This window comes from Cyclopterus lumpus, chromosome 6, assembly GCF_009769545.1.
Source record: "Cyclopterus lumpus isolate fCycLum1 chromosome 6, fCycLum1.pri, whole genome shotgun sequence".
Classification (NCBI taxonomy): Eukaryota; Metazoa; Chordata; class Actinopteri; order Perciformes; family Cyclopteridae; genus Cyclopterus; species Cyclopterus lumpus.
The window spans coordinates 20,449,239-20,473,561 of NC_046971.1; the positions used below are offsets into that span (position 1 = coordinate 20,449,239).

Genomic DNA, 24,323 nt, shown 5'->3' on the forward strand with positions numbered 1-24,323 from the left:
GAAGGTCAAGGCACAATCCCGGACTGTGAGCCATCGCAGATTAACAGCAGAGAAACGTATCGCCAGGACATCATCCCTCTAACCTATCAACTGTTTCTCTCCCCCTCACACCGGAATAACAGCCACAAGCAAGTGCTGAAAACAGACTTCAGGGATTCGAGATAGAAAGGAAACCCTTTTCTTCCAGTTACAAACCACGACATATGTGTTTTCATCTGGATCACGATTTGTAGTTTGTAATCTACTATTGTTTTGTTACACTCAGCTTTTCTACTAAAGAAGGGAATCTTTTTGGGCTGTATACTGTGTCAAAAAGGAGATCATTTGTTTTACTACATGCACAGAGCACTTAAAGGTGTGGCAGCTAGAGTCCCCTCCTCCCTCCTACACCTTGTCATCTCTTTTCCCCATCATCACCCATCCCATCCTGATTATAGTTTTATCCCCAGCAACTGACGCAGGGCCACTTGCTGACTGACCATCAATGAGCTACATAAACCTTTTGACTAGCCTGAAGGAGACAGTCATAGGAAGGTAAAGCTTATTAGAAAGGCTCAGGGTCGGACCAGGGCCCCGATGATCTACTTCCTCTCTTGTCCCTACAGCCTTATAAACACAAAGCTTTTCTTCCATTTTTGAAAATGTTGCCAACTGTGTCTCCAATATGGCATCAGACGTTTAACAGCAGGTGAAAGCTACTAAGGTCCAATTAAAGTTACTACGTTACTGTGCGTACACTTTTTAAGTAGTGTGTTTGAGTAATGTCATTTCAGTCTCCACTACAATACAGAGGGAAATATTGTTCTTTTGATAACCAAACTAAATTAATTTGACTCCTATAATTACTTCTCAGATTAAGATATTTAAAAAAACAAACTGCTGCTGTCAGGCTGTACAGCGTTGCGTTGAGCTAAACGCTAATGCTAACATCTTAGCATAGCATTGATGATGCTAACATGGTCTTGTTTAACAGGTATAGCTCTTGTTTACCAGTTCACATACTTGCAGTAGCTTAGGGTAGTTTTTGCAGTTAATCCGGCTATAATTTAAATAGGATTTGAACGCAGGATGTGCAGACATTTTCTAATCTGTAATTCTGAAAAAGATCAAAATGCTTCTTTCGTGACTGATTGACAGTGAACATGCTTACAGGCTGCATTAAAGACTACAGAAAACAATTCATGGTGGTGATGATGCAGCAGGGAGATCCCATTATCAGCTCAGCAGGGGATAAACTGGGAGAGCAGGTCGATGACACAGACCCTTGGCCCATGGCTGGAATATGGTACCACCACCATAGTGGCCTCAATCCTAATTGAACATCTTGATAAGACACAGGACAGGGGCGGTTTGAACACAGACTGATGGGAAAGGAAGAGAGGAAAGGTGAATGTGTGCAAACTGAACAACTGTTTCTAATTCTGGGGAACCCTCTCAGGAAACCAAAGTTGTTTGCACTATTCATGTTTTGGTTATATTTGTTGATGTTTAATTTATTGTAGAGATTGAAATGAACAATGAACTGCAATGGTGGCTGGAGAGAGAATTGCCATAAAGGAAGAAAAACAAAGAGAATAGACGAAAGAGAAATATGCAGAGGTAAAGCTGTAGTGGATGGTCTGTGATGTAAGCTAATCCTGATTACCTCTGACATAAAGGCGCTCTCACTCACACACACACACACACACAGACAGACACACACTTACATTATATGTTTATTTGTGTGATATGTACTCAGATCAATACTATTTCTCAATAATATATATAAACTGCTTTAAAAAAAGAAAGAATTAAAATGAAGTATTAAGGGAAATCGCTCAACAAGTACAACTACCTCCAAATTGTACCTATGCACAGTGTTTAAGTGAATGTGCATTCCAGCCCTGCTCTGTGTACACAGACATGTTTTTGCATGAGCTTTAACTTAGTTTATCATCATTGTGTGCGTATATTGTGCTGAATTATTAAGATTTTGTTTTCAACATTTTAGAAGAAACCATTCCCTCTTGTGGCCAAAAGTAGAATGAACTCTTTGAACTTTACATTTGCACAGCTGATGATAGGTGTGCAGTTACAATAACATGAAGCCAAAAACTGCAGCAAAGACTTGTGTGGCTTTTACCTGTAAGTTTTATTGTGAACACTTTAACATACTCTACACAGGAGTGCACAGGCCTTACAGAACATGCCCTGCATGCATCAAAGTTGTGATTATCTAGTACTGATCTTACAAAAAACCTCAACAAAAACACAATTTACAAAACTACAAGTAATACGAATTAAAAAAGGAAAGAAACACATTTAAAAAGAATTCCCTTCTGCTATTTATAGTAACAAAAAAAAAGCCACCCCATTATTCACAGAAAAATACATTACACATTACGAGCAAAGGAAATATAGGCACAATGTAAAGACACAAGTAAAAGATTAATGATTAGCATGTCAATAGTGGCTTTACACGGACAAAAGCAAGGTAGAGACAGACAGGTAGATAAAGGGAAACTCAATGAACACTTTTTGCAGATGTTTCTGTGCATTAAGTAGCTTTTAAATGCTTGCGCTAACTTTCCAGGAGAGTGGAGAAGAAAATTAACACATCTGGGAGCGCATTAGTGCGGTAAGGTACAGCATTGAGACAAAAAGAGAGAGAAAAAGATGGATTTAAAATGGGAAAACAAAAGCATAATTGGAGAGAAGGATAGATACGGAAGGGAGGAGGGGGTCGCAAAGGAAGTAATCTACAGCTCATGACAACTAATTGAGCAAAAACAAGAAGAATTGAAAAGGAGGCGTGGACTTAGTGTCCCAATCTAGGTCAGGAGGCACAACGCCAGCGCTGTCCCTCCAATAGATCCTTCCTCCCTTTTTCCATTGCTCCTCCTTTTCCAGAGAAAACTGGCAAGGACATTTTGGCTAAGCCCTCCCTCTCCCCTCCTCAATCTGTGCCTCTCCCGGTTTCTTTCTTTCCTTCGTCATCTCATTCTCTCATTTCCCCTTTCTCCCCACCATTACATTTTATACCTCCTTCTTTCCCCCACAACTCCCCTCTCTCTTCTCTGCTCTCCTCATGCCTGACACTAATAAATCAGCAGCATGTGGGCTTAATGGAAACCAGACCCTCACCCATTCCTCTTTGGCCTGCAGGCTTCGCCCATGTTCACTTAATTTGCTTCGACGCTATTTAGGAAAAACTTGACGGGTCGAGCCGAGATGGATATCATTTGTAAAATACCACAGCACTTTTCAAATCTTCTTGTTAAGTGTGAATAAATCCCCCTCTGTTGTATTTAATCCAACAGGCGTATATCAATGTGTCTCCACTGGGATTGTGTTTTCGTGCTGCAGTCAGAACCGTTATCGAGGCTGTGGTGGGAGGAGGGGAGGCTGGAGCCCTTGTGTCTGTGTGCAAAAACTATGTGCCTTTGTTTGGGTAAGTGGTCTCTATGTCTTAGTGTGTGCGTGTGTGTCTGCATATGTGGACATGCATGCACACATGAGTGCAGTTAGAAGTTTCTTTCGAGATCATGTGATGTTGGTGCGTGTTTGTGTGTGAGAGGGCAGACATAATGGGCTCAGTGGGAGATCTGTGGTCACGGACACACACAGCTGTCTGACATTCCTGCGCTAGTCGGAGGATGTGCTTCTTCTGCGAGTGTCAGTGTGTTTAATAAGCACAAATATACACACACACAGACAGACACACACACACACACACACACACACACACATATTTGCAGTGAAGCAACCTCAGCAAAACAAAGGAGACAAACACAGAATCAAAAGTGCAAATTATCTGTTCTAACCTAAGAGAAGTTTCGAGATTGGTTGAGGCACCGTAGTCAACCACATGGAAGACTTGTTCATATTAATGCATGTATTTGTGTAGTTAATGTTTTAGCCATAAGCACTCATGTTTGTGTCTATGTACAGTATGTGTGCTTCTGTGTCATGTATGTGCATTCTTGACTTGGTCTGCATTTATATTACAAATAAATCACTGGTCCCTCCTGTGCACAATTAGAATGAAAAGAAACGGACCTTCCTAGTGTGTCATGTGTCTTCTATCGTACTCTGGTGGCTGACACATCTTCTTCTTTTTTAAGCTGTGATGGAACAAACGTGATTTTTTTAAAGAAATAGAAGTACCCTTTCAGACATTTGGAAGGCACAAAGGAGAGAAACTTCAAGAGCCAGTGGAAGGAAACGTACACTGCAGCTCCACAGGCACCGATTTTACCACGTTTGCATTATTTCACATGAGCGATAAAAGGTCTCACAATGAATGGGGCCCAAAACGGTGACTCATCCTCTACTTTTTTAGACTTAAGTACTGCGTCAGAGCCATAAGTACAAATGTTGACGCCTGTAACAACTTTACCAAATGATGAATACCCGCTCTTCTCATTCTGTGCCTCACACCCAGTCCTGCAACGAGCGCTTGCAGTGCACCAAGGCCCTCGGGGTCTCTTTGTTCTGTAGAGTCTTGAGGATGGTGTAGACTAGGGCGAGGATGCACAGGATGAGGGCCAGAGGAACAATCACCATGATCAGGGTCATGACCTTTGATTCATTGTCGTCCACCGTCACGACCACGTTCACCTCTTTGTTATTCTCCTCTGTGCTGTCAGGGTGAGAGGATTGGTCCTCCTCCGGGTTTTTGTCTTTGTCTCGGCCCGTGTCTGGCTCTTTGTGCTCGTCTTGTTCTCGGTCTGAGGGGTCGACTGGTTTGTCTTTTGGCTCCTGCTCAGTGTCTGTATCGGGCTTCGGGTCAGAGGCTCCTGTACAGCCCATGAAATCCTTCAGTATGGAGCGAGGGTAGCCTTTCTCTGCTTCTGTCTTGCGGTTGTCAAACCTCCAGTAATTGGTGCCTTTGTAGAAGTAGGTGTAAGCTGCATGAGAGGAAAAAAAAAGAGAATTAACGTATCCAGCTAATTCACAATGGATTATGTTGTAAATATACTGTAGAATAAGTGCAGTGTTGATATCTGGTGTCTTGGCTCTGAACTTTCAAATAGGGGGAGGTTTACAGGTGGGGCTTTTGAAATTACACAAAAACATATCAGCCGTTTCCCCCTGTTTCCAGTCTGTATGCTAAGCTAGGCGTCTCCTGCCTAGTATTTACTGTACAGACATGAGAGTGATCTTACGATCTAAACCTCGGCAACAAAGTGAAAATATGTATTTACCAAGATGTCGCTTGAAGTAGGCTAAATGCCTAAACGCATACAATCTGGCCATATTACCTTACCATTTGTCTTGACAAGGTAAATCTAAGTAACATTTCAGTGTGAACAAAAAGCAGACAAACAATTCTGATAAGTATAATACTAGACTATACCTAACATGTGAATATAGGAAACTACAAGGAAGCATAAACCAATGACATGCATAAAGATTTGGCAATGGGACACAACAATAAGTACAAATACAATCCTCACTTCTTTGGGTATATTTCTCGGAGTAAGTTTAGCTCTGTAGTGCAAACCAGACTTGCAGAGACATTCTGGGGGAGATGAATCTGACTTACGGCATTTAGAGCAGTTCTGCCACAAATCTAATTTCCAAAAGGAAGGACGGGCCAACCCTCAAACCAGAGCTCTCATTCCTCCCTTCATCCCCTCACCCTTCCCTCTGCTCTGCTTGCTGGAGCCTAAAATGTAATTTTTTCCCTCTCTGTCTCTTACACACCCAATTTCACCTTCAAAACCTTTCCCTCTTTCTCTCCCTCCTCGCTCACTCATGTTAATCCCCTGCTGTCAACACGGTATGCACAGCGCTTGGTGTCTGATGTGATTCTCATCAACAGAAGCTGATTCTTTCCTCCAAATAAAGGCTGCATTTGCTTAATTGAAAGTCATTATTTACCGCCGTCATCGCTGAGGAAGGCTCCTTTGGGTGATGGAGGTATCCTGCCCCATCTGTTGATCGGCTTGGGGAAGTCACGATCTGTAGTGCGGGTCTCCTCATTGTATCGCCAGTATCTGCACACAGACAGTAAGATGTATTCAGAAAAATAGAGATGCATATAGCTTTCAAATGTAGTGGTGAAGTTGTACTGGTTAATCATTGTCTAAATTCCTTATGTTATCATTAAATGTGTAAAGATCATGTTGCATGCATCTGTAATACAGTGTACCTGTCTCCACTGAAGAAGTACGTGTGTCCGTTGGGCTCCCACCAGATTGCTGTGTCAATCTTGTGTGCAGGAACACCTTGTCCGTACCCATGTAAGGGCTGCGGGTATCCCGGCAGCACATCCGCCTCCCTGAACACCCAGTATCTATCATCTGCAGGGGCAAAAGTATCCAGTTGTAATGTTTGTTACCCAGCTATAAGAGAAGGTTTATAAGGGAGAAAAAAACGCAATGGAGTAAAAGCAATGGCCAGAAGTATTGGGGGTTTGCTCTCTCCAGAAGAGGAGCAGTAAGGATAAGCAAGGTAGAAATGGTGGGCATAATAATTATTTTCCTCATGTGGGAGCCAATTTCTTCTCTAATCCTAAAGCTTGGACACACTTTTCAGCCCCTTTCCACCTCCACTGCCAGGGCACTGTTGAATTGCAACACATTGTACTGAACTCTAATAGCTAAATTTGTGCACAGGGGCTTCTCCTAATTTGTACACACTGCACACCCGTTTTAACATGTTGACCAGATGTTATGTTTACTACAGTAGTTAATTTATTTTGGACTCATATGGCCAACATTCCTGCAAGGTTTTGAAAATTCCAAAATTCTTTGGAGAAAATGCAAAAAAAGGTGTTCCTCAAAATCAGCTTGTGCAGCTTTCTCAAGACTGTGACAAAAATAAAAAGGAATAATGACAGAAATCTAGTTTACAAACATCATCTATGGATGTTAATGAGCGTCAACCCTCAATTCAGTTTAAGAAAAACTCCCCCAAAAACCCTCTAACAGGGAATACAAAAAAAATCTGTCATCAAAAGCTCAGAAAATTCTGAAAAATCCCTGTACGACTGTAAAAGTGAAAGCTCTGCGGCTGTGAACATCTGGAGCAGTGCGCTGGGAAGGCTGATGCAATCCTCCACCCCTCTCATGAGGCCTTTTGGGGCTCAGCTGGAGTGAGACACATATTGGAACAGCCGCCACGCTGCACAGGCCTCATTCAAGGCACTAAAACACTAAAATACAAATGTGAAATCTGGGACGCAGTTATACACTCATGCAAAGAAAACACAGACTCAATAGTCTCCATCTGCAGTCATATTGTCAAAGTGTTGAAGCAGTAAATAACACTTTTCTTATACACATAACTTCCAGAGTTACATTTCTGTGTGTTCTTCTGCCAGATACTGAGAGTCATAGCTGTGTTGAATTATTAACATATCCTTGTGAGTCACATTTTGTGGAGGATAAAAAATGCTGAGTTTGCACTGTTTCCTTTTAGTCTGCCTGGTTCGAATGAAAGCACAGATTTGTGTCTCACTTCCCTTTTCGTGTTTATAGGAAACAAACGGCTCCAAGTTTGTCTTCAGCTTTGCGTCGGGGTAAACTAGCTGAAAACATTGCAGAAACTAACCAGCTGCATGCGCTGCCCTTAACCAACGCGCTGAGCCTCGGAAGAACTTTTGACGTGACATGCGGACGCTGTGTTTGCAAAGTGAGAGTTTAAAGGTTTGACAGCTTTGATATACCTTTAAAGAAGACAAATTTGCCATCGTGGCGCTCATAGGCCGCGTCGATGTCACTAGGCAGGCCGATCCAGAAGACAGATATCGGCATGGGGTAGTTATCCAAGACCCGGTTCCTCCGCACACGCCAGAACCAGCGACCCTGTATAAGCAAAATAATCGTGTTATCTTTCATCAGAATAATTCATTGTTCACTTCCGCTTGCATGACGGGAATGTTGTTTTGACTCAGAGCAAGGTTGTGTTTGTTTATAGATTTACAGAACTCCTGTCAAGTAGGCCAGGGGTGTTAAACACATCAGTGACATGCTTCTTGAACAGCTGCCCCAATCCAAAGCAAACCCTTGAATAAACACCAATAATTCTTTACTTCTCACCTTGAAAACAAACATCTCCCCCCTCAACATGGTCACCGTATCAAAGTCCCCGTCACAGATATCGGGGGCATGGTTGTCCGGCAGCTTGGGAGGTCGGGGAGGGGCAGGGGTCCGAGGAGGAGGCGGAGGAGGCGGGACATCTTTTCTAACGTGCGGGGTGACAGGTTCCGGTTCAGGCTGTGAGTTGGTGGGGGTGGACGTGGGGAGGACAGGAGGTGAGGTAGGGCTGGGACTCGGCTCTGGGGGGGCTGGGAGATTTGGGCTGCCATCGGTCGGGTCAGGGGATTCGGGTGGAGGGAAGCTGGGAGAAGAAGAGGTGGGTTCATCATGAGGAGGAGAAGGGGAGGCGGGGGAGTCATCTTTGGGTTTGTCTTCACGGACCGGAGGAGAAGTGGGTGGAGCATCCCCGAGGAGAGGGGGGCCTGAGAATGAAAAGACGGAGAGCCTTGTATAAGAAACGTCTACAGTTAAAATGCTTCGTTCCCCCCTCATCATTTCCCTCATATTTTTACCTAAAATGCATCAACACATTCCATCTGAAATGACATAATTACCCCGGCCCGTCTGTGTGGCATAAGACCCCAATCATGTCTACTTTTATACTCACCTCCATTTTCCTCAGCATGTCCCCTCTATCACTATCTCTCCTTCACACAAAGGAAACCTCATTTTCCATTATGTGGAGCGGCTATAAGCTCACTTGATTGACTGCCACTGTGCTGCTGCTCTTTGGAAAAATCAACCCTGCTGGTTGCTAAGAGAGGAAAACACACAGTTACAGCTAGTTATGTAATATGTACTGACAGCTGATGGGCTTGAAGACCTATTGAGTTACACTGAGCCAGAAATACTGCTCGGAATATATGAGGGCTGATGTTGGCCAGTGACTCAGCTATCGACGTGTGTTTAATCAGCAATCTGCCAGAGACTGTGAAGTCGTTTCTTTGTGTCTCAAAGCAGCATTAGAGGCAACATGGCCGTCTGTAAATGATGGAATTCAAATGACCAGTTTCCTATGAACTATCGTAAGTATTGGTTTGATTCTGTATCTCATACTCACATTCCTTGAGGCACCGGCCGAGGAGGTGGAGTAGCAGCCATCTTTGACTCAAGCCTATTAATGAAGCCTATTACTCCCGGAGTGTACACCGTTAGTCAAAAGTTTCTACACTAAATGTCTAACTGACAGTGCTGTAGCTAAATTTAAAGAAGTGATTCCTTCTGCATTTGATTCAATACCACGTCTCAATGTGACGGAGGACTCCTGTGCTAACTTTAGTCCGTCCCAGATTGATCATCTTGTCGATAGTGCTACAGGCTCACTGAGAATGCCACTAGACTTGATAGCCCCACTGAAGAAAAAGACAGTGAGGCAAAGGAGGTTTGCTCCCTGGTATAACCCTCAGACACGAGACCTAAAGCAAACTTCACGAAAGCTCGAAAGTATATGGCGTTCCACCAATCTGGAAGAATCACGCTTAGTTTGGCGAGACAGCCTTAAAACATATAAAAAGGCTCTCCATAATGCCAGAGCAGCTTATTACTCATCAGTAATAGAGAAAAATAAGAACAACCCCAGGTTTCTCTTTAGCACTGTAGCCAGGCTGACAGAGAGTCACAGCTCTGTGGAGCCGTGTATTCATATAGACCTTAGTAGTAATGACTTCATGAACTTCTTCAATGAAAAGATTTTAACTATTAGAGGCAAGATTGATGATCTCTTGCCCTCAACTACTGCCGATCTGTCATCAAGAGGAGTGGACTTGGAAACGGCTGTATGCCCTGGTGTATATTTGGATAGCTGTTCTCCCATTAACCTAGACCAATTGTCTTCAACGGTTTCTACTTCTAAACCGTCTACCTGTCTCTTAGACCCCATCCCAACGAGGCTGCTTAAAGACGTGTTGCCTTTAATTGGCACCTCTCTGCTAGATATTGTTAATGTGTCTTTGCTAACAGGGCATGTACAACATTCCTTCAAAGTAGCTGTAATTACACCTCTCCTGAAAAAGCCCACTCTTAATCCAGACGTGTTGGCTAACTACGGACCGATCTCTAACCTTCCCTTCCTCTCTAAGATCCTTGAGAAAGTAGTCGCAAATCAGTTGTGCGACTTCCTACATCAGAATAGTTTATTTGAGGAGTTTCAGTCAGGATTTAGAAAACACCACAGCACAGAGACAGCACTGGTGAAAATTACAAATGACCTCCTAATTGCATCAGATAAAGGACTCATCTTCGTACTGGTATTATTAGACCTTAGTGCTGCGTTCGACACCATTGATCATGACATGCTATTACAGAGACTGGATCAGTCGATTGGCATTTCAGGTACCGCACACTAAGATGAAGCCTCAATGACCACCGACGTTAATCACGGAGTTCCACAAGGTTCTGTGCTTGGACCAATTTTATTTACCTTATATATGCTTCCTTTGGGCAATATTATCAGGAAACACTGCATACACTTTCATTGCTATGCAGACGATACTCAATTATATCTATCGATCAAACCAGAGGAGACCAACCAGATTGCTAAAATTCAAGAATGTCTTAAAGACATAAAAACATGGATGACCTGCAACTTCTTGATGTTAAACTCAGACAAAACTGAAGTTATTTTACTGGGCCCTGAACACCTCAGAGATCAATTATCTGGTGATGTGGTTTCTGTAGATGGCATTGCCCTGGCATCCAACACCACTGTAAAGAATCTTGGCGTTATCTTTGATCGAGACTTGTCCTTTAACTCCCACGTTAAGCAAATCTCAAGGATTGCATTTTTTCATCTACGTAACATTTCAAAAATCAGGCACATCTTGTCTCAAAAAGATGCAGAAAAGCTGGTTCACGCGTTTGTTACTTCCAGACTAGATTACTGCAACTCCTTATTATCAGGCTGCTCTAACAAGTCTCTTAAATCCCTCCAGTTGATCCAGAATGCTGCAGCTCGTGTACTCACAAAAACTAAGAAAAGAGATCACATTACTCCTGTATTAGCTGCTCTGCACTGACGCCCTGTAAAATCAAGAATCACATTTAAAATTCTTCTCCTCACTTACAAAGCCTTGATTGGTGATGCACCATCATATCTTAAGGAGCTTGTAGTACCATATTGCCCCACTAGAGAGCTGCGCTCACTAAATGCGGGGCTACTTGTGGTTCCTAGAGTCCTAAAAAGTAGGATGGGAGCAAGAGCCTTCAGTTATCAAGCTCCTCTTTTATGGAACCAGCTTCCACTTTCAGTCCGGGAGGCAGACACAGTCACCTCATTTAAGAATAGACTTAAGACTTTCCTGTTTGATAGTGCTTATAGTTAGGGCTGAATCAGGTTTGCCCTGGTCGAGCCCCTTGATATGCTGCTATAGGCTTATAGGCTGCTGGGGGATGTTTTAGGATACACTGAGCACCTATCTCCTCTTCTCTCTCTCCTAATGGATGAATTTACATCTCTCCATTGCACCTTATTAACTCTGCTTCCTCCCCGGAGTCGTTGTGACTTCACGTCTCATAGGGTCCATTGGACCTGGAGGTGTCTGATGCCTGGTGAGCCGGCCTCCCGCGTTGGCCCTGCTGATGCCCCGCCCCCCCCCTCCTCTCTACCTCCTTCTGTTTCATGGATTGGAGTTCCATTCATACATTGTCATATTCATGTAATGTGTTTATGTAACTTTGTAATGCTGTTCATTCTGTACACATGACATCTATTGCATCTGTCCATCCGGGGAGAGGGATCCTCCTCTGTTGCTCTCCTGAAGGTTTCTTCCCTTTTTTCCCTGTCAAAGGTTATTTTTGGGGAGTTTTTCCTGATCCGATGTGAGGTCTTGGGACAGGGATGTCGTATGTGTACAGATTCTAAAGCCCTCTGAGGCAAATTTATATTTGTGATATTGGGCTGTACAAAATAAACTGAATTGAATTGAATTGAATTGAATTTTCCTTTCACACATAATGAAGGACTTATTAGAAAACAGTATTTCAGAACCTTGGAAAGCTCACTAGACTTATTAGTTGGCAACTTCCATCACAGGACCAGAAAGGAGTGTCTCTGAAGGGCACCACCTTTCCAAACTGAATGCCCTGTACACTGGCAGGCAGTCGTGTTGATGCTACAGCTGGTATCCATGTTGTGGTCTCTACCAACTCCTGAGGGAAGTATCTATCTCTTCAGCCACTAACTGCTCTACTGTGTTCAACAGCTACTTTGTTTTAGGATTAAATTAGATAAAATGCTGTATGGTAATTTTGCGTTTAACACACAGGAATGAGAACTTGGTTTTGTCGGAATCCACTCACACTTTGCAGCATTAATCTATTTTAAAATTAAATATATATATAGAAAATATATACTGTGTATTCATAGGGAGAGAGATGAACAGGAGTTGACTAAGAATGTCGTTGGTCGAGGACAACCCTCGTAAACAGGGAGTGTCGGAGTGAGAGGGATCTCTCACGTCTGTGTAGTGCTGAGCAGGTAGAGGGTTGTTAAAGCTACGCAGCTGGAAACAGCCGCTTACTATTGTCTTACTATTGTAAAGAGGCAGATGAGAATGACCCAAAACAGTAAAGCTGCAGGCCATAGAATAATAATAAAACATCATGAACAAGTTGCTGAAAGATGCATATATGTTGTGTAAAGCTGAGGGGATCTGCAGAGTTGTTCAATTAATAAGGTTCCTTGTTAATATAAAAAATATTGATAAGCACAGCTTTAAAGTTAAAGATACATTTATTTCAAATAATTAGTTTTGGTTTTACCATCTATATCTTTATATCATTTTAAATCTTCCCTTTTGTGAAATGCTTTGTTGCTGCACATCAAGACACTGACCTATAACTGACCTTTTACTGTTGAGACTCTAGGTCTCTCCCCTAAATAGTTAAGGCATACAAACCTCTACAAAGGAACTCAAATGTTTATTCCTACCAACAAAGTGTCTGCTGTGTTGGTTTCTATTTAAACACTTCAGGTCTCTTTTCTCGTGCAATGCTGAGCTTTTTTCTCTCAAACAGTCATTTAGATCTGTTTGATAAAAGGAATTACCGTGTAATTTCAGTCAAAACATTTACATTACAGTACTTACAGCAGTATCTATTTTCTAAAAACGCTAGTTTACTCTGGTGCAGATGTCTAGTGTAGGCAGCTCAACAGGCCAATGTATTTTTATTTTGTATCTGTTATGTGATATCAGAGATGTGTCCAGGGCAACACGATAGACAGTAAAGAAATGCATGAAAAATAACAAACATGTTTTTGTCTAAAGCCAAATAAATCATGAAACAGTCATTCAGTGTAAACAAGGTCTGTAATAAATTTACGTCTGCAGTTTAGGACACAAATGAGCATTTAGGCCTCTAATTAACCTCTAATAACAGGGCCACAGCAGAAAGGGACCAACAACTACCCACATGAGCCCTTCCTCTAGCCAACATGCACACACACACACACACACACAGATGTCCTCTGTCAATTAACAATGCCATCTATTCACGCAGGGAAAGCATGAGAACATCCGAACGACATGCTTTATATGCTGTTCGGAGGGAGGTTTCCCTGATGTCTGCGTGCTGGTGGCACAAAAGCTTCCTTGCAAGGCTTCTTGGTTTCATTTGTCCAGATGGGATAATCTGATCTGACATCACATTACAGCTGACATTCTGCACTTCAACCTCACAGTGATTTTACACACTGCTCTGTGTCCCTGCAGGTGGGTTAGCTGTCTTTCAGTATGATGTCTTTCAGAAATGAGACATTTATCTTTGCAATAGCTGAATACTAAATATTAAAAAGACTTGCTGGGTCTCCACTTGTTCAGTCCAAATTCTGCTAGTGGTGGCTTTAAGTAAAATAAGAATAGTGGTCTATACCCCTTTGCTGCTGTAATCCTGTAAATTTCCCCACTGCGGGACTAATAAAGGATTATCTTATCTTATCAACCGGTGTAGCAGTGGAGTGCGTGCTTCTTACCGTATATGTACTGTATTCCTCTGATGTCATCCTCATGTAGTGTGAAGTTGTGTGTGTGAATCCACTGGTAGAAAGGAGCCATGATGGCACTGGGGTTATCCGAGTGCTCCAGACCCAAAGCATGACCAAGTTCATGGACCGCAACCAGGAAGAGGTCTATACCTGCAGTGACACACACGTAGTGTGTACATAGTTGTCAAACACATTTGTGTAAACTAACATGCAACAAAGGAGTGTTACAGTATTAACTATAATACATAGAATATGATGCACTGTAATTTATATTTAAAAAACATGTTAATTGGAGTTCTGCTGTCCTCGGCATAAATGAACCAAAGAGGTAATTAATCTGTGTTTCTGAAACTCACAATAAGAGCCTTCCACCATTTTGTATCATGACCGCACTATGAAGATGGACTTTACCGAGCTGAGCTAAGGAAACGGTCAAATTAAATAGAGCTAATACATTATTGGAACTAGCTAATCAGTATATTTAAATATTATGGCATCACAGCAAGTTATTGATATGAACCCAGTGAACCCTTCAGGTTGCAGCCCAGTTGACCACAGATAACCAGCTAATGAGAGAGGTTATGCAGCTACCAGAAAGTCACAGGTTCGATTCCAACAAGAAATCCACCCACTAACCTTTTGGGTTGTGGTTTTCCAGAGTCCAAGGCTCATCAGCATCAAAGTGTGTATCCCCACCGATTCCCGGTCCGGGGTAGTAGGCGTGGGCCAGCGACCCTCCCTCGCCATCAAACAAAGACATATCACCATGGAAACCAGAGGCAAACAGCAACAGGATGTCAGCGAGCTCCGCCTGGCTGCTGTTGATGCTGATGTTGTTTTCAGCAGGTAACTCCTCAAAGGTGAGCGGCGTGACCCGCCTCCACGCGTCAAAGGCCTTGCGGATAGCATCGTACGTCCGCTCCTCGCCCAGCGAGGAGGGGATTTGCTGGTTCATTATACTGGAGCCAGAAGAAAAAGTATGTTAGAGTTGGTATGTGAAACATCCTGCTTTGCCGTTTGCTTTTTTTATACATTTCAAGGCTATAAACCTGTAAGTGATGTGGTCTTTGCCCCATTGCTGTCCAGTGAGAGCGTAGCGTTTCTTCCTCGCGCCATCATCCATCTCCTCCGCTTTTCTGTCTGGGAGGCCACAGCGAGGCCGACGCATGGCCCTACACACACAAACACAAACACACACACACACACACACACACACACACACACAGACCGTTAGCTGCAAAACTTGAGTGCAGCATTTCCTCATTTCTACACAGGTAGTATAATTACCATTTTCATCATTTTCATCAGCTCAATCTTTCTACTGTTTACTGTAGATTTTTATGATTTGTTTTTATAAATGTAATTTCTAATAATTTTTCCAGACTCCTCACAAAGCTGGAAATAAACTGAAAAAGTTAAAAGGACTAAATATCAAGTAACAAACTCAGTTTGTTACATTTAAGGAATGGTTCAACATTTTGGGAAGTACACTTGTTACATTCTTTATTTAGCGTTAGATGAGAAGATTTTTACAACTCTCATATCTGTAGGCCTATTTTTATTATGAGGCTCCAGCCAGTAGCTTGTTAGCTTAGTTTAACGAGAAGGCTGCAAACGTGTGTTTTTTACACTTCAGTTTTAACACAGGTTAAACCAACAAGATATTATGTGTTAATTTGTGAGGTGCTGGTCGGAAGATTTTGTAACCTTTGCACAAAACCCAGATATCCGTTTCCCCGTTCTTTATGCTAAGCCGAGCTAACCTGCTGTTCTAGCTTTACAGGTTATCTAACACTCTAAAAATGCACATTTCCCAATTAATGTGAGCTTATGACACAATAACCTGACTCACCTCATTAGTCAAGATGTGATATAAGAAAGGTAAAACTATAATCCAAACCGTATGGGCAGAAAAGGTTATTACAAGCTGGCACTGTTTTAAGAGCCACTGGTAATACAAACACATTCGTCTGACAATGTTATTATGTGATGGGGGAGAGCCAGGGCTCGGAAACAAATTGCTTCACAATGCTTGGTTTGTTAAGTTAAGTTTTTTGCACAGAATTGTTAGATGACTAACTAAAATGTGTGGCCATCTATTATTCCAAGTTTACCACCGAATGCTTAGAAAATGAGAAACTTAATAAAAAATGTAAAAAGGCAAATGAATGTTAAAAAACAAACAAATCCTGAATGCTTTAAAATATCCTGCAAGATCTCTGTATTCGGTGAGGTGACTGCACACAAATGTTAAGTGACGCTGCATGTCTTAGTAGAATAGAACGTCGCTACAGAACAATAAAAAGCTTACACAACAGTAGCCGGGTCCATCGCTCCAGTCACTGCCAGGCCGTAGAAGCTCTGCATGTCGCTGATGGCCTTGGACAGAATCTGAGCCGACTGCATGGTGGACATCTGACTGCTCGCCTGAGACAGGTAGCCGAATTTACGAAGCCACGCCTGTGAGGACAAAGCGAGGAGTCAGTTTTGCATCGTCTAGCTGCGGAAAAGTGGCTTAACACGTCTGTTTCTATGAGTGTGCGTGCACAGTGTATGACTAAAGCATGACAGCTACAATGGTTGTGCTCATCCACTGTCTAATGACTGGAGGGAGCATCTGAGGAGTTCAAAGAAAAGAGAAGGAGATAGAAACCAGATGGCTTCAATTAACATGACGACATTCCTGCTCTCTCATTACTCTCTGCCTTCTCCTGACAGCCAAGATGAGGAGAGGAGACTCGAGGAAGAACTGAAAACAGGAGAACTAAAAGGACAATAATTAAACTGCATGTCACTACTGTAGCACCCAACATAAACGCAAAACTCTGCACATGTGTGTGTCCTCCAAGTGTTGTTTAAAGGCTGACAGTCTAATGATGAATGCTGGATTTCCGCTCTTTGTTTCGTGTTTGCCGACAGTGATGTTGAGTGCTCAGAGCCACGTAACCAGGGAAACGGAACGATGGCTCTAGGGGGAAGAACCTCTGTGAAATTTTTTGTTTTGACCTTTATGAAGGCTCAACGGCAGAGCGCAAAAACACCACTCTTAAGACTTTCCTTTTTAATAGTGCTTATAGTTAGGGCTGAATCAGGTTTGCCCTGGTCCAGCCCCTAGATATGCTGCTATAGGCTTATAGTCTGCTGGGGGATGTTTTAGGATACACTGAGCACCTATCTCCTCTTCTCTCTCTCCTTATGGACATATTTACATCTCTCCATTGCACATTACTAACTCTACTTCCTCCCCGGAGTCTTTGTGACTTCACGTCTTATAGGGTCCATTGGATCTGGCTGCGTCTGAAGCTGGTCCTGGGTCCTTGCCCCTGCATCCAGCCTCTGGTCTAGACCTGGCCTCCTTCCCAATGGCAGTGCCTCCTTCTCTGTGCCTCCTGCCTCAAAGGCCTGACCTCATTGGTCCGACTAATTATTCATACATTTCTGTCATATTCATTGAATGTGTTGTAACTCTGTAACATTGTTCATTCTGTACACATGACATCTATTGCATCTGTCCATCCGGGGAGAGGGATCCTCCTCTTTTGCTCTCCTGAAGGTTTCTTCCCTTTTTTCCCTGTGAAAGGTTATTTTTGGGGAGTTTTTCCTGACCCAATGTGAGGTCCTGGGACAGGGATGTCGTATGTGTACAGATTGTAAAGCCCTCTGAGGATAATTTGTAATTTGGGCTATACAAAATAAACTGAATTGAATTGAACCTCTGCAGGCCCTCTCACACAGCTGGATCATGGGACTCACACGTTCATGCATGTACAGGATGAACACAGGCCAGGAGCAGAACACACACACACACACACACACACACACAGAGGGAGAGAGAGAAAATCCTTCAGAGACCATGTCTGCATAGCATGACAAGTCTCAACCAATGTAACATTAGAGTGGGCTGTTTAACATGAAAGAAGAGCAGCAAAGCCTCTGTAGGAAATAACTAAAATCTATATTGTGAATGGAATTGGTGTCCACAAAAACAAACTGTTACATATTATAACATATTATGTAATTGTAAGCAGATATCAGGACTTTTTAATAATGCAACAATAACAATTTCCATCCATCTGTAACTGGTGTATAAACAGTTTGTGAATTATTGATAGTACAGTATCTAATCAAACTGTATGATATTCATATGAACCAATCCTAACTGTGTGTTAAAAAGCATTAGTTAACTCTTTATACACATGTACAAATATTCACAGGCCGGTTAAAAACTATCTCTTGAAGACATTACCTACTCAAGGTCAAATAACAAGATTTCTTCCAAATCATAATCTTCATCACAAGAAGGGTTATCATAAGAGTGAAGAACAATAATTCATACAGATATAAACTATTAATACATGTTATATTCACACGTATTACATAATATTGTCGATCATTCATTATATGTTTATACCCCAGTTATGTAAGCTTCAAAAGTTACAATTTGTGAATTCAACAACAATTTCAAATGTCCTTATTTCTGCTTAAAACTATATTTAAGTGTGTTAAATATATATATAGTTTACACTCTGCTTATGAATTCTGCTCATATATGTTAAATATATGTGAATTTAGTTATCATATTTAAAGTGGGATTCCAACTAAAGTCAATAAACAAACATATTTTATTATATTTCAACCCTTTGGTTGACTTTTAACTTGTACAATCACACTCCTATCACTATAGATAGATAGATATATATTATCACGTGTGTACCACATGTACTCTGTTGCTTGGGGAAAGGTCGAAAGGTCAAAGCACATCCCTGCAGTGCAACAGCCCACCTGATGCTTTGACGTTTTTCCAAAACAAACATGAATATTTTCACTCACAACCTATGAAAAGTTATATTTCGGGAATACATTGCGTACAGAAGTTACTCTACATAAATAGTATGACAAATACCAGAAATTGAATATTTTAAACATCGACATGGAAAATGTGGTCAGCACCGGCAGCCACAGACACTGTACCTCCGCACTGAAGCCTTCTTCCTCCGGGCCCTCTGCCGCCGCGCTGCATAGGGCCAGGGAGAAGGACGAGAGGGTGATGAAGATCTGAGTCCAGGGTTGTTTGGATGCCGTCTTCTTCATGGTGTGTTGCGGAGTGATGACAGAAAACAGCCAAACAACTTCCTCCAGCAGGCAGGAACACAGGACGAAGTGCTGCGGGACTTCACAAAAACCTCCGCAACAAGTGGGCTATCCGCTCATTTCTGGGGTTCGCTCCTCAGAAGAAGACACAATATATGTTACGCAAATAAAAGGTGCGTTTATAAACCCTCGGAAGAAAAGAAACAGGAATCCAGATTGTACTAATCCATTCCCGGTTGAGGGAGGTCCGCTGTGTCCTGGGCCAGCAGCCTCATGGCTCATCCAGTGGTCATGCAAACTGCAGCCGGCGGGCAAACAAATAGACCGTGCCCCTTTCCGACGTCCACAATGGCTGATCCGCGGCGAGAAGTCTCCTCGCACTTTGAGCCAACTCGGGCTCTGCACTTAGTTTAGGAAAAGTGACTAACTTGTTGCGTAAACGTTGCACACGACAAAAAAAGAACAACCAATCGGAAGTGAGTGGCAGCGATCAGGTTTCAGCTCCACTGTTTGGCACCAACACGTCTTGGACCTTTATCTCGGAGCGGAAACGCGTTGAGAGAGCGCCATCTAACAGCTGAGTGTTAGGCGATCTGATCAAAGATCTGTAGCGGTTTCAAGTGCCGAGGGCCCCGCGCGCGCACCGGACCCGGATCCGACGGCCAGGAGGACATCTGCTGTTGCTCCAGGAAACTACAGGCGACAGCAGCTGGTCAGCACAAGACACACGTGGAATAAGAGGCGCTTTGGTTGTAAAGTGTGGACTTTATTTCAGTCAATCTATACACATATGATATGCATGCTAAATAAAGCTCTGGCATCTGGCTCTTGTATAGTTTAAAAGTTTGTTTTTTATACCTGTGATTTAATAAATCCAACAAGCTATTACCTCGATCAGATACAACCATCTACTTAGTACGACAATGCACTTTAACAGTCAAAAAGCAGAATCAAACCATGCAATACATATAATTGCAGCAGAAAATTATTCATATTATTGCCTTACCTCTGGTTGCTTGAGTTACAATAAATTACTTAAACAAATTGAGTAAGATAATCATTGAATTATTAGAGGTGATAAGACTTCTTCTGCCTCAGTTCTCCTCTCAGCTCCTCTTTAGGCCCAGGCGTCACCAAACCGGTAGAATAATTCATGACTTAATAAAAACGTAAATTTGACTTCCAATAAGCAGGATCGGTAACCTCGGACAACTAAAAGCCATTTTCACAGTTGATATCTTCTCGTGTCACATGCAAGAGGAGATATAAAATACACTCGGTACCTCATCGTCATTACGTTTCCATGACGCATGCTTTGTACATTTAAAACACTTCAGGTTTCTTCAGCAAGTTGTATACTTTCCTCATTGTTTGATCAAGTTTAATTTAAACAAGTGGAAAGTTATTTTTCAGATCTGCAGTTGGTATGAAACTCTTAAACCACAATGTTAGAATCCTTTAAAATCCACGACATTGCAACCCAAATGAAAATAGATGCAAGTCAATGTTGGAACTTAATTTAAGAAATATAATACTCCTTCTGACACTAAACTTTAATTTTGGAATTTAAAGTCAAACCTTTGTTTTAAATTGAGCACAAATGTGACCAAAGACACTTGCTTTGGTTATGATTTATCAGAACAGGAATACAAAAAATATAAATCATATGAAAGTCTTTTTTTAATTCAACGTTTTATTCAAGCCACCAACAGCGACATGGTGCTCAGTGCTCCTCTTGCCGTGCGAGCCTCTTGCTGCCTGCCTTGACCACAGTGATGAGGATGATGAGGAAGAAGCCCACAGTCCAGACACCTGCTACGGGCAGCAGTATGCCTGAAACAAAACGCCAGAGAGATTATTGTGGTAACCAGTGTGAAAGTATTGCAGAGTGTGACAGCAAAGACAGTTGGAGCGTCGAACACATCAATAACCTCCGGATCATAAGTCAAACACATAAATAACCTCCCGATCATACGTCAAACACATCAATAACCTCCCGATCATACATCGAACACATCAATAACCTCCCGATCATACGTCGAACACATCAATAACCTCCCGATCATAAGTCGAACACTTCAATAACCTCCCGATCATACAGGGACAGAAGTATATAGTGAGAGAGAAAGAAGAGTTTACTGAATTGAGGTCTCTCTGGCATTTCAATCCTGATGGGTCCATACGATAGGAGGCCCAGAGAGGGGTCTGCTTGCACCGCTTCTCTCTTACTGATTGAATTACAGTTCTGTGAAGAAGGAAAAAAAAGACGTGAGAGACAATAAATACTATGAGCCAAATCTTTTAGGCATTTTATGTTCGTTTTCACAGCCTTTTACGCGAGGGTTAAAAAAAACCGAGGCCTCTTCAGATCACCAAATAAGAGTACAAAGTGAGTCAGATGAGATAGCTCACGGGTGTGCAGGACATGTGGTCTTCGGGCACGCACAGCTCCACCGTGCAGTGCAGATAGAGGTCGTGAGGTTCCGTCATGAAGCGGAACATGTCGAAGCTGTAGCGAATGATGGAACTTTCTCCGTTACGGCCAGACTGTCCGGCGCTCACGTTAAGAAAGGAGACCGTTTCGTCACTCACACACCTGCATGAAGAGACGGAAATGAGGAGTAGGACCTGAGTTTAGAGTTAAAAGAGGACAAACAGCTCCTCTGACCCGTTCAGGAGCAGAGTGTAGACCAATCCCTCGGTGGTGTTGGGCTGGGGAGACTGCGTGGCCCAGCACTTCTCAACTCTGAGCAGGAAGAAATCTGCAGGCTCGGTGACAGCCACCTCCACATATACCTGGGACAGAGACATGGTGCAAATAGCGTCACCAAAAGGGGATCGATATGTTGATGGTTGATGAGCGTTTACCGACCTTGTCTCGAAGTTCAATGGTGGGGGAACTCGTGTAGGCCTCAGAATAAGACTGGTCTGTGTACAACATCATCTGGATCTTGGCATCAAGTTCATCTACGTGCATCACCATCTCACTGCAGGGGAGAAAGGAGAAAACAGTTTGGCGACTTTGAAATAACTAAATAATTATAAAAGTTTTCAGATTGCAGTGCACAGAATAATCAGGAGGTCATCAGGGGGCTCTCTGGTTTGGGACAAATGTTACCTGGTTAATGCACCTGTATCCAGGTATGCAAGTATCCAGGGCATTGCTAACGTATACATAAGATGGATTGGTTTAGAAATAAATGGCATTTAAGCCTTTTAAGTCAACATCCTTCCTAACCTGGAAAAGTGGATGACTGGGAAAGGCAGGCTGACTGTTCTGATGGATGGATAGACGCACGTGAAGTCCATCTTAATGACTGGATTTCTGATGATGTTTCCTCTAACCTGAGGGTTCGATTGTATACTCAGGGAATAGGCGATGTGATTTTTTCTCTGTAGGAAAAAAAAAAAAAAAAAAAAGGGGGAGAACAACAAAAAGAAATGCACTATTGACCGGGATAAATGAATAACCTGTTATACAGGTTGCGCTTGGCCTTTAACTCTTATAATGCGCCAGTTGTACCATCAGCGGCTTGCCTCCGCAGACTTGATATTCGTCTTTAGATATCTTGGCCATGTAATACGGCACACCGTTGATGACCGTCCTCTGAGGACGGCAAGATTTGTTGGGCAAGTGCAGGGACTCCAGCGGCACATTGTGATACTGGAAGTAATCTTCTTTCGCTCGGATCGCCATGAAGTCTTTGCCGCACATTACTTTGATGTCTGCATCTGTAAAAATACAACAGGAAACTAAGTATTAAAGTCATTTTACTGCTTGGGATTCACAAGGAGGACATCTGCCGTCACGGTAAATAGTGCACAAAATTGGAAATGAAAAAGTATGTCATCAGATGCCATCCGTCTTTTTGTGGGAACTTATTTGAATTTGTTCTGGTCGTATGTTCAAAGCAAATGTTCTTCATTTGTAGGCAATTTAACTACATGCTTAAACATCTGTTTAACGGTGTAGAATACTTCTCAGCCTGTGAACAGTTGTGTCTCCCGTGACTGCTGATGTGAGCAAAGTTAGTTATCAGCTTATTCATCAGAGTTGTTGGATCAAAATACATAACAGAAAATCTATATTACAAACTGGGGTAAAGACTTTGAAAGATGTGGGATGATGCCAGTACTTAGCATTGTGGGAAATGTAGAATGCAAGGTTTTGAGAGTGACGGATAACATAAATAACATTTTTAAAAAGCACTTCAATTTTGACTTAAAAAAAATAATAATAATAATAATTTAAAATAGTGTCAACTATGTTCGGTGCAATACTGAATGACAGTTGTCCACAATGTCTGCAACACAGAGCTCCTTTGTGACACATTAATACTTTGCAGGCAGAGTGAATGAAAAGAACACGTCGAGTAAAACGAATAGAAATGTGCCCACTTTTGTCACATTGGTCCGCATAATATCCGCTGGCACATTTGCACCTCCTCCGGTCTGCGGACAGAAGGCAGTTCGTGCTGTTGGTGCAGTGCTCCACTCTGCAGAGGCCTAAGCACAACGTCAGAGACACGAGCGTCAATATGAGGAGAAGCTGCGGCACGTTGGCCTCGTTTTGTCATCACACACGTAGACAGACACGCTTACCCGCAATGTGGTGGCGCGCGAGGCCGAAGAGAAGCACGAGGGCCACGCTCAGCTGATGAATGAATTAACATGTGTGTAAAGTGTTGCATTATGGATTTGACCTCGTGTGAGTCTGCCGATCAGGCCGCCCCTCCGCTGCACACACATTAGTTTGACATGAATGATCAATAATGCTCATCAATATGCACCCACCTTTAAGCCGATTGGGATCATTGCTGGACACTTTTGCGTACAAATATAGTTAATAAATCCGTTTTTGTTCAACGTGAGATCGTAAGTCACACAGGACGCTCTCACAGGACGTTGTCGTCGTTTTCACACCTGCTGCTCATCAATCACGAACACCTGCCACTTTTGGCTCGTGCGCTTCTTAACGGATACAAAACCCACTCAGGAGATTATATACGATTACATTAAATTAATTGATTACAAAGTTATGTAATTAATGGGTGAATAAAAAAAATATGTAAGCTATTTCTAAAACAGAAAAAAACGATATAATAAATCAAATCATGCAAATGTAAAGCACTTAAAACTACAAACTTTTGTGACGCAATGTTTAGTTTTGGTCTCTGGCCTCTTATTGACACACTTGGTAGGATAACTATAAGGAAAACGGCACA

At 42.4% G+C, this 24,323-nt stretch overlaps 2 protein-coding genes across 2 annotated transcripts; both read right to left on the reverse strand.

Moving 5' to 3' along the window:
* Nucleotides 1–2,113: 2,113 nt before the first annotated feature.
* Nucleotides 2,114–19,626, reverse strand: mmp15a (matrix metallopeptidase 15a). The gene is made up of 10 exons (XM_034536064.1): nucleotides 18,979–19,626; nucleotides 16,319–16,467; nucleotides 15,057–15,179; nucleotides 14,644–14,966; nucleotides 13,996–14,157; nucleotides 8,028–8,449; nucleotides 7,655–7,793; nucleotides 6,137–6,287; nucleotides 5,866–5,981; nucleotides 2,114–4,889 (listed from the first exon to the last, which is right to left on the reverse strand). Exons 1-10 carry the CDS (start codon nucleotides 19,096–19,098, stop codon nucleotides 4,414–4,416), a joined length of 2,181 nt encoding a protein of 726 aa, XP_034391955.1. The 5' UTR covers nucleotides 19,099–19,626; the 3' UTR covers nucleotides 2,114–4,413.
* A 1,195-nt stretch (nucleotides 19,627–20,821) lies between these two features.
* zpd (zona pellucida glycoprotein d) lies at nucleotides 20,822–24,021 on the reverse strand. Its single transcript, XM_034535653.1, has 10 exons — nucleotides 23,893–24,021; nucleotides 23,701–23,752; nucleotides 23,497–23,604; nucleotides 22,622–22,830; nucleotides 22,337–22,491; nucleotides 21,971–22,085; nucleotides 21,767–21,894; nucleotides 21,511–21,694; nucleotides 21,238–21,343; nucleotides 20,822–20,931 (listed from the first exon to the last, which is right to left on the reverse strand). The coding sequence occupies exons 1-10, from the start codon at nucleotides 23,911–23,913 to the stop codon at nucleotides 20,822–20,824; spliced, it is 1,188 nt and encodes a 395-aa protein (XP_034391544.1). The 5' UTR covers nucleotides 23,914–24,021.
* Between the last annotated feature and the right edge of the window lie 302 nt (nucleotides 24,022–24,323).